Raw genomic sequence first — 16,781 nt, 5'->3', positions numbered from 1 at the left:
GTCATTTGGTCATTTGGATTGTTCTATGTAGTAAAGTCTGCAAGGGCATTTGAGTAAATTATTTTTACTGTGTCGCACATGGCAAATATCTGTAATTTTATCTTCTCTCCTGACGATGTTACCTTTCGTAACAAGTTCACAATTGCTACAATGTAAGCATGAAAATGTGCCAGTGCGTGTCATGGTCGGTTTTTGTGTTGCCGGTCTAGTGGTAACTATTTGATCTCTGAAATTTTTGCTCCTTTGGTATGCAAATACGGGCAATTCTTGAAAACGTGTTCAACCCTTTGGTCACAAGTGAATGTCCTCCAATTCTTTTTGATGCCAGACTTGATTCTGTTCTTTGGATTGAAAATGTGGATACATACACCAGCGGAGGAGTTTGTGCAATTCTCTTGGTGTTGGTCAGTAGTTTGTCCCATTGTACTGTTTCCATCTTGACAGTTGCGGCCTCAGTTTCTTGTGGTTTATATCCGTGGGCAATGAATTTCTCTCCCATTACGGTTATTTCATGAGTATATTCATCTGGGTTGCTCACAATCCTTTTGACTCACAACATTTGACTACACGGGAGATTCTTGATGAGGCTTGGCTGGTGAAAACTAGTCTGTGAAGCAAGTTATTCAGATCTGTTTGTTTGCGGAAAATATTGGTACTGAACCCATTTCCTTGCATTGTAATTTCAACATTCAGGAATTGTATCTTCTCTTGTGGTGATTCGTGGGTGAACTGTATCCAAGGGTCGATAGCATTGATGTATGTGAAGAAATCATAAAAATGTTCCTTAGTTCCCGTCCATATTCCAAAAAATGTTTTCCATGTAACGTATCCAAAGACAGATGCCACACTGCATGATTGAGTATAGGGTCTGTCTCATATTTATACATAAAGCAGTTTACATATGTGGGAACCATGGTCGCTCCCATAGATGTTCCGGACACTTGGTGGTAATATTGATCCTCATATTGAAAGTAGGAGTTTTCGTTGATAACTGAAGCAAAATCAAGATTAATTCTTTGTGGGCCATAATGTCATCTTCGTTGAGTAACATACACTCGCTTTCTTCCATGCCCAGGTTGTGGGGGCTGGATGTATAGACACTTGACATCAACCGTGAACATGATGTTACCAGGATTATATGTAATGTCCTTCAAGTATTGCAGAAAGTGAGTGGTGTCTTTGACGTATGCACACATTGTTTTGTACAAGTGGCTGCAAGAAGTAATCCATGTATTTGCCCAGGGGTTGTAGGATTCTGTCCATACCTGCAACGATTGGTCTTTCTGGTAGGTTTGTTGGATGTTTATGTATCTTCGGGAGCATGTAAAAGTTGGGAATCCTTGGGTGATTGCTGTAGAAACCTCTCTGTATGTTTGTTTTTTTAGGACTACAACAAAAACAACAAGGAGGGGGAAAAGGAAACACAAGCTGCAGGAGGACAACAAGACAGCCGAAGAAAACTTAGTTGTTAACTTATCAAGGAGACCCCTCACAAAGGCTGAAGAAGATACCATATGGAATGGTTTGTTTCGTTTTCACATACAGCACCAGCTGTTCGACACCAAGGTCAAACTGTTTTGTCAGAAAACATAAATGCAAAGTTTTCTTTGAAGCGGTTGGCAGTGAGAGGTTGAATACAGAAGATGACGGAACAGAACGTAAATAATTGAGGAGTAAGTGTACCTTTATGCCTCCCATTAAAGTGCCATCAGTAGAGATCTTTCACAACGGGTGTTGAAGGATCTCAAAGCTATTTCTTTCAAACGCCCACAATACAGCAATCTCATACATGAAGTGATGCTTATTAAGAACTTGTACAGCAATAGAAATATTTGAATTAGGCCTGCCGACAAGGGGGAGCCCTCGTTATAATGAATGGAACAGACTATGACCTGAAATGTATGAGACAACTGAGCGATGCCAATCTTTACACCATATTGGACCACAACCCCACCATTAGTATAATGAAGAATCTCAATGAGATGTTGACAAAAGCAGATCTTGGTTGGATCTACCAACACACACAGAGGTTTCTACAGACCAATCACCCAAGGATTCCCAACTTGTACCCGCTCCCAAAGATACATAAACATCCAACGAACCCACCAGGAGGACCAAACATTGCAGGTATGGACCGCTTCCTACAACCCCTGGGCAAGTACATTGATTGATTACTTCTTGAAGCCACTTGTACAAAAAACGAGTACATAGGTCAAAGACACTGATCACTTTCTGCAATACTTGAAGGACACTACTTATAATTCTGGTAACATCATGTTCACGGTTGATGTCAAGAGCCTTTATACATCCATCACCCACAACCTGGACATTGAAGCAATCGAGCAGATGTTACTTGACGAAGGCGACATTATGGCACACAAGGATTTGATTTTGCTTCAGTTTCTCGCAAAAAACTCCTACTTTCAATATAAGGATCAATATTACCTCCAAGTGTCCGGAACATCTATGAGAGCGACCATGGCTCCCACATATGCAAACTGCTTTGTTTATAAATATGATTCAGCCCGTATACTCAATCACGCAGTATGGCGTAACTACATCAGTCTTTGGATACCTTACATAGACAACATTTTTTGAATATAGACAGGAACAAAGGAAAATGTTGATGTTTTCTTCACATACATCAATGCCTTCGACTCTCGGATACAGTTCATCTACGAATCAGCATAAGAGAAGATGCACTTCCTGGACGTTGAAATCACAATGCAAGGAAATGGGTTCAGTACCAATATTTTCCGCAAACAAACTGATCGGAATAACTTGCTTCGCAGACTAAGTTTCCACCAGCCAAGCCTCATCAAGAATCTCCCGTACAGTCAAATGTTGCAAGCCAAATGGATTGTGAGTGACCCGGATGAATATACTCGTGAAATAACCAAAATAGGAGAGAAATTCATTGCCCGCGGATATAAACCACAGGAAATTGAGGCTGCAACTACCAAGATGGACTCCGTACAACGAGACAAACTACTAACACCAACGGAATACCAAGAACTGCTTCACTGGTGTATGTATCCACATTTTCAATCCAAAGTAACAGAATCAAGTCTCATCAAAAAGAATTGGAGGACACTCACTTGTGACCAAACGGTTGAACACCTTTTCAAAGAATTACCCGTATTTGCCCACCAGAGGATCAAAAACTTCAGAGATCAACTAGTTGCCACTATACCGGCAGCACAAAAACCGACCACGCCACGTACTGGCACATTTCCATGCTTACATTCTAGCAATTTTGGACTTGTCATGAAAAGTAACGTCATCAACCATCCACGGTCAGGAGAGAAGATAACATTACGGATATTTGCCATGTGCAACACAACAAACATTATTTACTCAATCAAATGTCCTTGTAGACTTGACTACATATAGGACAATCCAAAAGACCAGCGAAACAAAGGTGAAACGAACATAAGTCATGTATCGGGAATAGAAATCCTAACTCAGCAGTGGCTGGACACTGACACGAAATGAAACGCAACATCTCACAGATTTGATTCCAGATAGTTGACTGTAATAAGACATAACAAATATGGGAACATGACCCAAAAGTTAGATCAAAGGGAAACCTTTTAGATTGAGTGATTGGGCACCCTGGCACCAGATGGTATGAACGACGAAATCAATTACGTGTTTTGTGTAATGTTGTGAGCCATGTCTCAAATGACATGTAAACAGAACAATATATTTTCTTCGCAATTGCACCCTTACTTGGTATTAGCGATGTTAGGATACTGTAAACAATGTATTTCTAAATGTGATGAATTCCAAATCGAAATATTTCTTATCGACATATGCCCCACGTGTCATTTAAACAAAATGTATTAATTCATTATCCTTACTTTAGTTCACCTAGATATTAATCACTGAATGCTTAATGTGATGAATTTCAAATTGTGTGCATAACCAAGATGCTTAAATGCTTAAGGCTCTCCTAAATAAAAGCGAGACACACATTGACAACGTCTATTGTTGGTATCTACATATGTGAAATGCTCCGCGCAATCAGATTGACACCTGTATTGTTGGAATCTACACATTAAGGTGCAACTACATTACGCGCTGCCGCAACATATCCTGTTCCTTCTGTTCACACAGAGGAAGCGGGACGTGCTGCGGCAATGATATCATTGTGTTCAGCAACTTGTGACTCCTCGGCGCCACATGGTTTCCAGGATTACCGAGCATATACAAAACATTGGTGTTTTCCAGGTGGCTGAGCCTCTCCCTGCGACAGCCTGGCGTCAAGCTGTGGTAAGTCTTATACCCGACTGAGATCAGCACAACTACTAGTTTTGGGAATTACAGATCGCTAGAATACATTTACTCTTTTGTAGATCAAGGATTAAGATGGCTTAAAAATCAGCTACTATGAACTAACGCCCAGGTAAGTGCTCATTTGCATATTTGAGATCCATAACCAATTAGTGAACAGCATACATTTGGGTATCACAGTTGCTCTTATTATTATTTGTGCAGATACAAAGGCTTTATTATCAAAGTTACATTTCAGTGTATTTGATGCATTTGCATGTGCGTGAAAGCACTGCATGTATTTTTCAAATGAGAAGATTACAAAACCCTAAATATCTTTTTTCTGTTTACCTTTAATTCATTTCATTATGTGTGATGTCCGGGTATGTACATAATTTTAATTTCATATTATATGCAATGATGTATATTTTCTACATTGTATTTTGATGCCATATGCTGTGATTGTAACAGCGCTCAGCCCTGAACATAAAATCGAATTCCGAAATGCAGTGGCTAATGAGCTGCTAACATTGTCAAGACTCCTATTGCCTTTCAAGAAAATTAAAAGAATCTGGGCACTTTTTCCAAAGAGTCAATGTACTAATTGTGTATATTATCACAACCTTTCAATTAATTATGAAGTAATACAGACTACACATCGCAGCTTTCTGTAGAAGAGCATATTGTGATCACTCGGTCCACTGAGTGGAAACACCTAGGGCCTAATTACAAGTACATCGGTCCGGAGTTAACGGCGCTGGTAAAACCATACCAGCATCGTTACCGCATCCGCCCAATCATGACCTGCGGCCTCGTAAATAGCACCACCCCCAACCGCCATAGCAAAGTTAAGGGTCCCGTAAAGTCCGCCTGCACGGAAACCCCCTCTGTTTCCGGCTATACGAAACACCGCGAGCATCACAACTAGCACAGTGTAACGCTCACCTGATTCCCGTAGAGGCGCCGGTCTTGACTGGGCGTATACCGTATCTTCAAAGGTGATGTGTAACACACGGCTGGCTCTTTGGGCTGGACCTCTGTGCACTGTATGTCTGACTCGAAGGGTACGATGTCTGCAGATAGAAAATAAGGGATTAAGGAACTGGGTTATTGAATGTCTCTCTCTTCTTCCCTTTCTCTTCTCCTGTAGAACCCCAAAGGTTAACGCTCTCACCTTAGGTAAGTGAACGCCGTGCTCTCCATCTGTCTCGGGGCAGGGTGCTGTAACCAGTTTCTTCACTGGATAAGGGGAGCAGGCCTCTTGACTTCAGAGGACTGCTGTCCGTCGTTTACTGCACGAACGGTAAGTTTCGAGTAATTCTAATGTCTTTAAAGTCTTTAGTAATGATGATTCTTGTTTTGCAGGGTTCCGGCGATGGCGGATGACGGGCTGAAGTGAGTTGAAGATGGAGCCCGTGTGATGAATAGAAGCGCCTGGAAGCACGTAAGTAAGCGCTTGTTGCCTGCTTCACGATGCGCTCTAACTGTCTTTTTATTTTGCAGGTACAAGTTCGGAGCGGCTGCAGGGTGCCGGAATACCCACTGGGTTAGATGTGGAAAGGAGTAATGGCACGTGAGTATTAAAGTTCCCCAATGTCTTTAAACGCACCTTGTTTTGTCTTTCAGATGCGGGATGCAGCGCCGAAGGCCTCCGGAGCGTGCGAAGAGTTGGTAAGATTTTGTCTTTCAGATGCCGGAATGCAGTGTGAAGACCTCCGGAGCGCACGAAGAGTAGGTAAGCCTTTGTCTTTCAGATGCCGGAATGCAGCGCGAGGCGTTGGTGACAGCCGATGGACCAGGTAAGTGAAGAGCTGTCACTGAAGACCGTAATGCTAACCTGTTCTTTCTTGTCTTTATAGGTGTTGCTGAAGACTGGATTCAGGATGGTAAGCCTTTTTCCTTAGGCCCAGGATCAGATGCAGAAGACACGATGAGCGTTCTGCTGCAGAGGATGCAGAATAACGCAAAGCAAGATTCATCCATCGGGTGTGGTTTAAATAGCCTCCTGTAGTGCTTAGGTGTCTCCTTCCACAGCCACGCCTAGGTAAGCAAAGAGTTCCTGCTTTCCAGAAGAGTTCCAGTGTTCTGAATCTAGGGAGTGGCTCCTGCCCCACCCAACAGGAAAAGTAGTTCCAAACAGAAGAGGATCAGAGGCTCAACTGGCAGGCAAGTAAGCAGCATGGTCTGCTGCAGGTAAGTCCACCCAAGCATTATGAGCCCGGCACTTCCAGCGCTGGGACTGGGCATATTTATGAGCCTGGTGCCACTGGCGCCAGGACTGGGTCCAAAAGGTCCCAATTGGGACTGGTTGGCACTCGGAACCTGGGTTATGGATCTGCTTCCAAGGGAGTTGGGAAAACCCTGACCTTTTGGAAGCAGAGATCATGACACACAGACATGGAAACACCGCCTGAAAAATGGCGTTAAAACCGTGATCACGGTGGCGGTACGGCCGCCACCGCGAACATGATGTTAAACAGTGCCTGCTGAACTGAATCAGGGCACAGGTGCACCAAATCAGTCCAGCTGGACCCTGCAGCCCACTGGGAGCCTACAAAAGGGCCACACCCAGCCCAACACAACACAGAACCATGCAGGCAGCAGCTCTAGTAGCACTGGGACTGGGCCTACTCAACCAACAGGCAGCACTGCACATGATGGCAGTAATGGTGCAGAGGAGGAGGCGCAGGCGGCAACCAGCCAACCCTGCACCTATGGCAAACCCCATTGTCCAGCCGGCACAACCCCGCAGGCAGCCTGCAATACCACGCATCAGGGCCTCACCCTGGAACCTTACCCCAGGACAGATCCACACACTATACTGGCTGGACCGTCCGACAATCCTGTACATCACCACCATGATTGAGGACAACATCAGCAGCCACATAGACACCCCCACCCACCCCCTCCTGAAGGTTGTGTCTGTACTGCATTTCCTTGGCACTGGCACTGGCACCTATCAACACACGGTTGGTGAGCTGCACGGCATATCACAACCCTGTTTCTCAAAAAGCCTGGTACAGGTACTGGATGCCCTGTTGTGCCATGTGTCGGAACAGATAGCCCTACCCCGAACCCTCTGCGAGGTCATTGCTACCAAGGTGGCCTTCCTTGCCATAGCAGGCATGCCAAATTGCATAGGCGCAGTTGACTGCACCCACATTGAGCTGACAGTACCTCGTGCAATTGAGATGGTGTTCCGCAATAGGAAACAGTATCACTCGCTGAATGTACAGATGGTATGTGATGCCACGCAACTGATAACACACTGCTGCGCACGTTTCCCAGGCTCAACCCATGACTCAATGGTACTGCGGAATTCCACGTTGCCACGGTACATGGAATGCTATGCCGGACAAAGCACATGGCTATTGGGTGAGTACAGCTGCCAATGCACCGACCCTGTTGAAGGTAGGTGTGTGTGTGTGTGTGTGTGTGTGTGTGTCTGTCAAAGCAACACATGACAGGTCACCACAGTGTGCCCGTACACACCGTGCCACATGACACACACAGCCGATACTATCACTGTCCCATACACCTTGTGCCACTGCAATCACCCACCCACAAATGGAACACTGCCCTCCCAATGCACATGATGCCTGTACATGAGACGTCCTGTATCGACTACTTCACCTCAGTGTAGTGACTCTGCCATGTGTGCACATCACTGCACAATGCCATACTCAATCAAATTTCACCCGCAGGGCAGAGTACACATGCACGTCAATGCGTAGGTCAATGTCCAGTTGGCAACGTCCTCTGTGATGGCCAAAAAACACTACCAACCACTGCATGGCACATATGCATGAATGAACAATGACACAAGATAGCACACCATCAGATGAAGACATGATGCCACTAACACTGACATGTCCCCCCATCTACATCCCATGTAGGTGATGCTGTATATGCACTCAACGCCATGGATGATGACACCTGTACGGAGGCCAAGGAACAGGCATGAAGAGGCGTACAACAGGGCACATGTCCGCACATGTGGCATGATTGAGAGGACATTCGGAATGCTGAAGGCCCGGTCCCGCTGTTTGAGCAGATCTGGCGGATCACTGCTGTACAGCCCAGTGAAGACGGGTAAAATCACGCTCGTATGTGCCATGCCACACAATATCTGCCTGCACAGGAACATCCCAATTCCCCCAGACGCAGATGATGGGGATGGGGATGGGGGGATGGGGGTATGGGGATGGGGGTATGGGGATGGAGGTATGGGGATGGAGGTATGGGGATGGGGATGGAGGTATGGGGGGAATGGTGATGGGGGGAAATGGTGATGGGGGGGGAATGGAGTTGGGGGGGAATGGTGATGGGGGGGAATGGAGATGGGGGATGGAGATGGGGATGGGATGGCACCACCTCCTCCTGGGGTCCACTAGATGGCCAAAGAGCACGGGATGAACTGATTTGGATTTACTTTTGAGACACAGCACATTCACAGCAATGCATGGATATGGTGATGCCAATAAATGAATTGTTGTACTGCAAATGAAATGATAGATGTCCACTCATGTTGGTTTTGTTTTTAAATGATGATATATTGATGAATTAACAGGGAAGGAGGTGCAATGGTTAGGGAAGCTGTACACCCGTGCCCACCCACCACCCAAACGTACCAGGCCCCAATGTTCTTACCCCCAAACAACCTCCCCCACCACCCAAATGTACCCACCCCTCACACCCTTCAAGTCCACATGTGTCCTGCAGTGCCCCACACACATGCCATCACTTCCGTGTGCGCTTCTGTGCCTGTGCATCCTTGCCCGAGAGCCCCGTTAGCCGACTCGAGCGCCTCCTTGGACTGGCAGTAGTGGAGCTGGATGGGGTGGTGGTATTGGATGGCACAGGATCAGGAATAGATGGCATATGTGCAATATTTGCCTGTTGGCCAATCAACATGGACTCTATGAGCCTGGAGGTTTTGTCATTGCCCTCCCGCACCTGGCGTGCCAGGGTGACTATAGTGCTGGCAAAGCGTCCAATGGACCTTGAGAGACGATGTACTGTAGCACTCCCTCTGCAGCCTAGATTACTCGAGCTGCCTCTCCACCAGCTGGGCGAGGGTAGCCTGCTGCTCCTCCATCCGCTGCATGCAGGAATTTGGCTCTGCCATTGATGGGGTGGGTGACCTCATGGGACTTGGAGTGATGTGGGGCTGAACTCCAGCTGATGGAAGGATTCCAGGTCATCCAATGTGGGCATTTCCCCCTGTGGGCCAGTATCGGACTGCTCTGCCTGGGCACTGTTGTCACTACAGGCCGCCTCCTCTGCAGTACAGCTGCCTTCTGTGGTGGTTTGGGTGGACATGATGGGTGCCCGTGGTACCTGTGTTGCGTCAGGCAGCATGGAGACGGTGGGGATGTCGGTGATGGTGGCCGGCACATGTGTTGCAGTTGCTACTGGGGGCAGGGATGCCGAACTGCTGGCAGCATCCTCCTGTGCAGGGGCGGTGGCTTGGACACGTGCCGGTGCTGATCGCCTGGGCTGTTGTGCAGTATCACTGTCACTTGATATGGCTGTGGGGACACAGAGGACATATAATTAGTTATGTGGTGGTGCCTGATGGGTGCATCACATGCATCATGCAGGTTCATCATTTAATAGTGGCAGTTACATGCATCTGCTTGTTGGGGGTATGCATTGTAGTGATATTGGTTGCCAAATGGATCATGATGGGTCCTTTGGCCCAGTCATGCACTGCCCGGGGGGGGGTTTAATGGGTCCTTTGGCCCAGTCATGCACTACCTGGGGGGTGGGGGGGTTAATGGGTCCTTTGGCCGAGTCATGCACTGCCTGGGGGGGTGTTAATGGGTCCTTAGGCCCAGTCATGCACTCCCTGGGGGGGGTATTTAATGGGTCCTTTGGCCCAGTAATGCACTGCCTGGGGGGGGGGGTGTTAATGGGTCCTTTGGCGCAGTCTTGCACAGCCTGAGGGGGTTGTTAATGGGTCCTTTGGGCCAGTCATGCACTGCCTGGGGTGGTGGTGGGGGGTTGTTACTGGGTCCTTTGGCCCAGTCATGCCATCAACATATACTCATGTCATTCATGTTTTTCCACTTACCAGCATCTGCAGGTGGGCTCACTCCTGCCTCAGCCTCCCTGATCCCATGGATGCCCTCAAGGTGGAGGACACTGCTGCAATGCTCCTCCCAGGCTTGCAGCCTCAGTGGGGAAGGGGGTCCTCCACCTGTCCCACTGCTGCGTTGGCGGTGTGTGGAGATCAGGTTCCGAACCCTCAGCCTGAGGTCGTCCCACCGCTTGTGGCAGTCCTTTACACTCCTCACAATCACGCCCACAGCGGTGCACTTGTGTGCTGCTTCCGCCCACACTTCCTCACTCCGCTGCTGTGTCGCACGCCGTTGATCGGCACTGAACAGTATCTCTGCATGCTCCACTATGTGCTCCACCAGAACAGTTAGCTCCGCCTCACTAAAGCGCTGTTTGCGCTGCCTCTGCGCTGGAATCATGGCAGACATGCTGGTGGTCCCTTTTGCCTTCTCAGTGTGGATTCTGCTTGTGCTGACTCTGGATGGCAATGGATTGTGCTTTATATGATGGCCGCCTGATGGCCGCCTCTCTGTTTCCTGTTTTGGCGATCACACTATTTCCGGTTCTGTGGTGACGGTGGCGGACACGGGTTTTGCACTACTTGTGGCAGCGCTATGTCCATTTCCGTGGCTTTTTCCGTGATGGCGGTAACGACGTTTCCGCGTCGTGTGGTGCGCGTGCGTGACCGACAGCACGTAATCGGAAGTTCTTTCCACAATATTGCGGAAGCGGAAACTTTGTTACCGCCGTCACGGAATCGCCGCGGTCCAGACCTGACAGGTTGTAATGAGGCCCCTAGTGTTTTTTGTTGACAGTACATAAGTGGACATGCATAGATTAAGGACAACCAACATTGGACATTTTTAAGTGCAGGTAGGCGGTACGGCCAGCTGTGCTCGGGATGTGACCATGATGGGTGAAGTGCTAGAGCGGAAGAAGAGAAAGCAGAGCCGGCCTTAGGGCAGGGCGGGCCAGGCGACCTAGACCCCTAGGGCGCCAACTTGGGGGAGCCTTTCAAGGGCTACCCCGAGCTGGAGTGGTTGGAAAAGAGTCTTTTTGAAATTAAATGTGCTCGTGGGTGCATTTAACAACAATAGGGTGCTGCCACCCTATTGAGATAATTACCACCCTGCTCAGGCACGGGAATAGGGCGGTAATAATCTTAATAGGGTGCTGCAGTAACCTATTGGTGTTAAATGCGCCGTGTCCCGTGAGCGCATTGAATTTTAAAATGACAATTCTCCCACTACAAAAAGAAAGATTTGGTACACCTCCTCACCCCCCCCCCCCCCATTGACCAGGGCATGGCGGGGAAGGTGCCAAATTGTTTGTTTTTCTACCCCGGCTGCTGCTGCCACTAAGTCTGGCACTGACAGGAAGTGAGGGACAGAGGAAGGTTGAAGGCTAGGGAAACATTTAAGTTAGCTAGCAGGCAAATGAGAGGTAGGTCACGAGATTCAAGCTATAACTTTGTACCCATTATATATTTATGCTACATTGCGCCTTAATATACATCCGACAACACAAAGAATTAATGTCACATTGTTATGTTTGTATGGCACCAATTGCCCTCGGGTGTCAGAAGTAGCTAGTGGCAGGTGCTGGTGTCAAGCTTACCACCCCTCCAAGCTACAAGGAGGCACTAAAGAGCTCCCAGCACCAATCCTTTATTTATTTATTTATTTATTTATTTTTTTTAACCCTATCATCGCCCATTAATATTAACTAATCCATTCATGCACCCCAAAGGTCCACTTTGTCCCTGCAGTAAACTCCGGCAGTGTGCGATAACCCATGTTAGATGGGTCTCCTGCTATTCCATCTTTTTCTTTATTCTAATGGAGCAAGCGTAAAATTGTCTGTAATCCAATCCAAATAATGACATTTGCTTCCCCATGAAGGTAATGTTACCAAATGAATGAATGAAGTACCATGTTACAATCATGTGTTAAAAGGAAATGCAGGATTGCAGAATTGCTATGCTCATTAACAGGGAGTCAGTCGCTTGTAAACTCTCCCTAAAGGGGACCTCAAGCCAAACCGATTTCATGGCCTGCTTCCACAGTTTTTCCTAAGACATATTGGGTGTGTAAAAAGCAGTCTTCCAGAAAGTATCCCTAAACTATCATGTCTAGGGAGGGATGAAGAGCAGTGTAACAAAACCTCCTTAGCTCACAAGACGCTAGCCTATGTAAGGATAGATCGTCCATCAGAGCTGTATACTGGGTGCCTTGCTTGGATGAGTGCCTAAAACAAGTGGCTATGGGGGTTTAAAGCATCAAATGTAAAGGCACAGGGCCGTTGGTTCTCCTCTGCTGGAATTCCCTACACATGCTTGTACACTAATGGGAGCCAAAGGACAGGCTTTCCACCCAAGAAGCTGAGCCAGATGGAAGTCGATTGCTCTGGTTCTTTCGACCTGCCATCCATCTGATCTTCCAACACTTTAAGTATCTTTCACTGACAAGATAGCACTCTGTGGCTTGTACACATGAGCCCTATCCAGACTTCCACGGTACGTTCCCAGAATAACATTTTCACCACCCACATAGTGGAGCAACACCTTTTCCTCCTCATGTCAGGATCAACACAACAGATCAAGGCCCTATATCCCTCTCTCCCTTCCTCTGAGATATGCAGCAGGCACCGAGAGTGTGCACACACAGCCTACAGAGAAAAACGGGTACTCGGGCTTTGGAAGGGCCCGATGGCACAGTAAAGAGAGAAGAGCCCTCCAACCTAGGTCTGCCATGGCAGTCCAAAAAATTACGTTACCTAAATTCCCTTGAAACCCACCACTGTCAGGCTTTTTAGCACTGCTGCAAGTGTGGCAAAACGGGAGGGCAGTTGGTGATTAGGAACTGGTCAGCATCCGTCAGAGCTAGCTTCATACCCTACAGCAGGCTTCGAAATTGAGGAGAGCTGGTAGCTATTTAGTTCCTGCTTCTAGCACAGTAGAGCCTGATTAGGTTGGAACCAACAACTACCAGGAGCTTATGTTGGCTCCTAGTGCCAACTGGTGCTTTCCCAACATGTAAAAGTGGCATTAATTTTGAGAATTTGAGAATGTTAATAAAGAAGAATTGGAAACCATTTCATATATTTAAAACACAATGGTTCATACAAAATAGGCAAAAAGTTAAAGGAGCACCTCTGGCAGCTCCTGGTTCCCCTGCAGTAGCTCCTGCTTACAGAATGATTCCCGACACCCATGAGCTGGTTTTAGCTCCTGCTCATCGAATCTCAATTTCGAACTGTGTTTCAGGACGCTGTCAAATATCAAAGACAGCAAATAAGGCTCTGCAACAGCAGTCCTCTTCCAAGGTAGACTGGTCACACTGCCAAATGAAGGCGCTGACGCCAGTGTTATCCAACACATTAACAGACACAGTAGCATAGGGATGTAGAACCAAACTGGCTCACAGGGGATGGGGGGGCACTGAAAGTACCTGGCCCCTTACCCAGCATGGCATATGAGCAGTGGGTACAGTATCAAACATTCAAATGCACCAATCTGATAAAGGTGCCCTCCTGCTTCAAGCTTCTAACTGCCTCTGGATATGGATGGTTTCTTCAAAATACAAGAGAAAGTGCAAAAGGACGTTTTTCTGTCCAACAAACCATATGCGGAGTACTTCCTGGGTGGCAGTTGGACTTGGATGGAAGGAAGCAATGTCGACTAGATTGAAACAAACTGCTGGGGAGGATTGCAGTAGGCATAACCTGGCAATGTTGAAGGTGGCAAATTATTAATCTACAGAGAAACGATGCTCTTTTGTTCACAAGAAAACCTACAATAGATAAGAAATCAGATTTGACAGGAAACAGTGAGCTTCTTACATTGGGGTGAGGTCGAGTGACATTCTGACCAGGTTGTAAAGGGGAGTAAATGGAACAGTCACTGAGGACAATACATGTGTGGACATATATAGAGTAATATTGCAACCTGCTCTTCTTGGAGATCCTACATTGACTATAAGGAAAACAAATTAGGTCATTGGTTGCATGATGTTTTTCTGGAGCAAAGGCGGATGTACCTCAATATGGATTTAAAGTGACTACAGGAATGGAGTAGCGCACGTGCTTTTAAATTAGTTTTTTTCTCTGTATTCAACATGGAGGGGGCGATTGAGGATTAGGTGTGATATAACCTTTTTTAATAACCAACGTGCCGTTCGGTTGAGTTGATCTATAAGGACACATGAGGGCGGCAGGGAATTGCTGCCTTTGGAGGTAGAGGAGTGTGATGCTGGAAATGCATCGGAGGGACAGGGCCTCTGTATCCTTGTCCATTACTGCATTTTATCCTGTGTTCTGTCGTGTTTTCCGCGCAGGAGTTCATGTGGGACTCCTGGCGGTGCAGCTCTTTCTTTCTTTTGGTTTGGTGAACAGACCTGTGGGATACCCTTATGGCACCCATGGGTGGGGGCACAACCCTGTGCCCCTAGTGTATGTTTTTGGGCACCTGTGGGTGGCCCACAGAGCAGGGTATGGGCTGGTGGCAGCTCCATGCTGAAATTGACAGGTGCGCAGAGTATCCTCCATTTTGGGATACCCCGGCCCTGCCATTGGGATCTGTTGATTCCTGATGGAAAACAAGATGGCCCCTGTGGCCTCTTGCTTTCTATTACCCATTACCTTGTTTTCCCAAAGTCCTGGGAAGCCCTGACTCTGTCCCTTCCCCCTGACTGGCTGTTGGATGGAAGTGCCATATATGGTGGTGTTGTGAAGGCCCAGTCAGACTAGCTGGAGCCTTCCCGGTGATGTATGTTGTGGGTGGGACCTTGGTGAATAGAGTGTGACGAATATGCATTCTGTGTTGTGGGTGTCTAGTATCTGGTGGTTGACACAATGACTGAGACAACCCTGCCCGAAACCGGTATGAATGCAGCTTGGAGTGTTGAATGGCTCGGTACTTGTCCCAATACACATAACTTGTTGTGAGTGTCTGGAGAGAAGTGAATGGCCTGAATACCTTGTGTGCCTGATTGGCTGCCTGCCTGCATGAATGCTTAAATGCTTGAGTGTGACCCAGCGGAATGAATGGGAGATCAACAGTATATCTGGGGACCTCTCACTGCTAGGAATCGTGTTCAGAAGCTGAAGTCCACTACGACGAGTAACTGGAGTAACTGAAGCTTGACCTTGAAGCCCTGCTGGACGAGAAGAATTGCTGTTGCTCTCCTTCACAATCTGAAAGCTGTTGTGCCTCCAAGGACTGACCCAGAGAGGACCTGGTAAGGCGCCCTCTTCCCGAGCTACGAGGGACCATCGTGCACAGCCGATCTTTGCCAACGCTCCCTGGTAGACAGACCTTCGACAGGCTGCTGACCCGATACGGGGACTGCTGCGGAACTCCAAGGAGAAGCACTCGGACTGTTGTCCGCCACTGTCGATGACCGCTGTCGCCGACCGGAGCCTCCGTGCTCCCGTTTGCCGAAGAACTTCCATTGATCATCGGACGCTCTCGGCTGCATCGCCACCCGCTTGTCTCCCGCTGGAGAAGGCCCGACCGTCGACGCGCCGAGGAGCATCCACCGGTGGGTTTCCCGCCACCTACAGACCGCAGAGACGCCGACGACTCGACGCCCTTGCTGGGCCACAGTTCTTCATCATCTCTTTGCGGGCTAGAACTATCGTCACCGAGGTGCCCCGCACGCCTCTTCCTTGCAGGACGCCAACGCTCTGTCGTCGACGAGCACCGCTAGCAACGAAGCTGTCACTTCCTTGCCGTAGTTCACCGTCGGACGTTCGACCCGTGACTCCCGCCTTAAAGGGAGGGCACTCAAGAAGGGCCGTCTATACACCGAACGCCAAGTTCCCCGACACCTCTCGACGATCCGTGGCTCCCGCCTGAAAGGGATGCACTCAAGAAGGATCGGTCGGCGCATCGTCGGAGAACTCTACTCCACCAGGTACATTGGGGGGGGTAAAACCTTAATAGGAAGAAGTAAGACTATCGAACATTATATGGACTGGGCTTGTGCTATATATCTTTATTTACAGGTTGCCCAGGTGGGGGGATCTCAACACAGAACTGTGCCTCGTGGTAGGGGTCGGCATTCTGCCTATTGTTTCAACCATCTTACGTTCCTGCCTATCTCTATTGCTGGTTTACTCGTTATTGATCTGTGTGACATTTTAACCGTACAGTTGATGCACTTTAATGAGATTTGATAACATTAGTGGTACCACTCTAGACCTGTGTATATTTATCATTAGTGACTTCCAAGTACAAAGTGCGTTATTGTGATCGTGTACATACCTTTGAATATTAATTATATAAAGAGTGTGTTTTCAGTAATACAGTGTGTGGACATTCCTTTGTGGGGGTTCGGGGACTACACTGTACTTAAGAACCAGCCCGCATCACCTCCTGAGATGCTAGGCCTTGATTGCTCGTCCATTGCTATCACAATAGAGAATCTTGGCTGGGGTCCTCT

General features: G+C 47.8%; 1 protein-coding gene across 4 annotated transcripts in view; it reads left to right on the top strand.

The window, feature by feature from the left end:
- Window positions 1–16,781, top strand: part of CHKB (choline kinase beta) — a 461,430-nt gene that overhangs the window by 37,496 nt on the left and 407,153 nt on the right. For 3 of the 4 annotated variants that reach the window (XM_069629455.1, XM_069629457.1, XM_069629458.1), the window contains exon 2: window positions 4,234–4,275. The exons of the other annotated variant lie outside the window; for it this stretch is intronic. In XM_069629455.1, the coding sequence (XP_069485556.1) occupies window positions 4,234–4,275 (42 nt within the window). The remainder of the gene's footprint in view (window positions 1–4,233; window positions 4,276–16,781) is intronic. 4 annotated transcript variants of the gene reach the window in all.

The sequence above is a fragment of the Ambystoma mexicanum genome, chromosome 12, assembly GCF_040938575.1.
Source record: "Ambystoma mexicanum isolate Mex_15411 chromosome 12, UKY_AmexF1_1, whole genome shotgun sequence".
In the NCBI taxonomy this organism is placed as follows: Eukaryota; Metazoa; Chordata; class Amphibia; order Caudata; family Ambystomatidae; genus Ambystoma; species Ambystoma mexicanum.
This window is presented reverse-complemented; position numbering and strand designations above follow the sequence as displayed.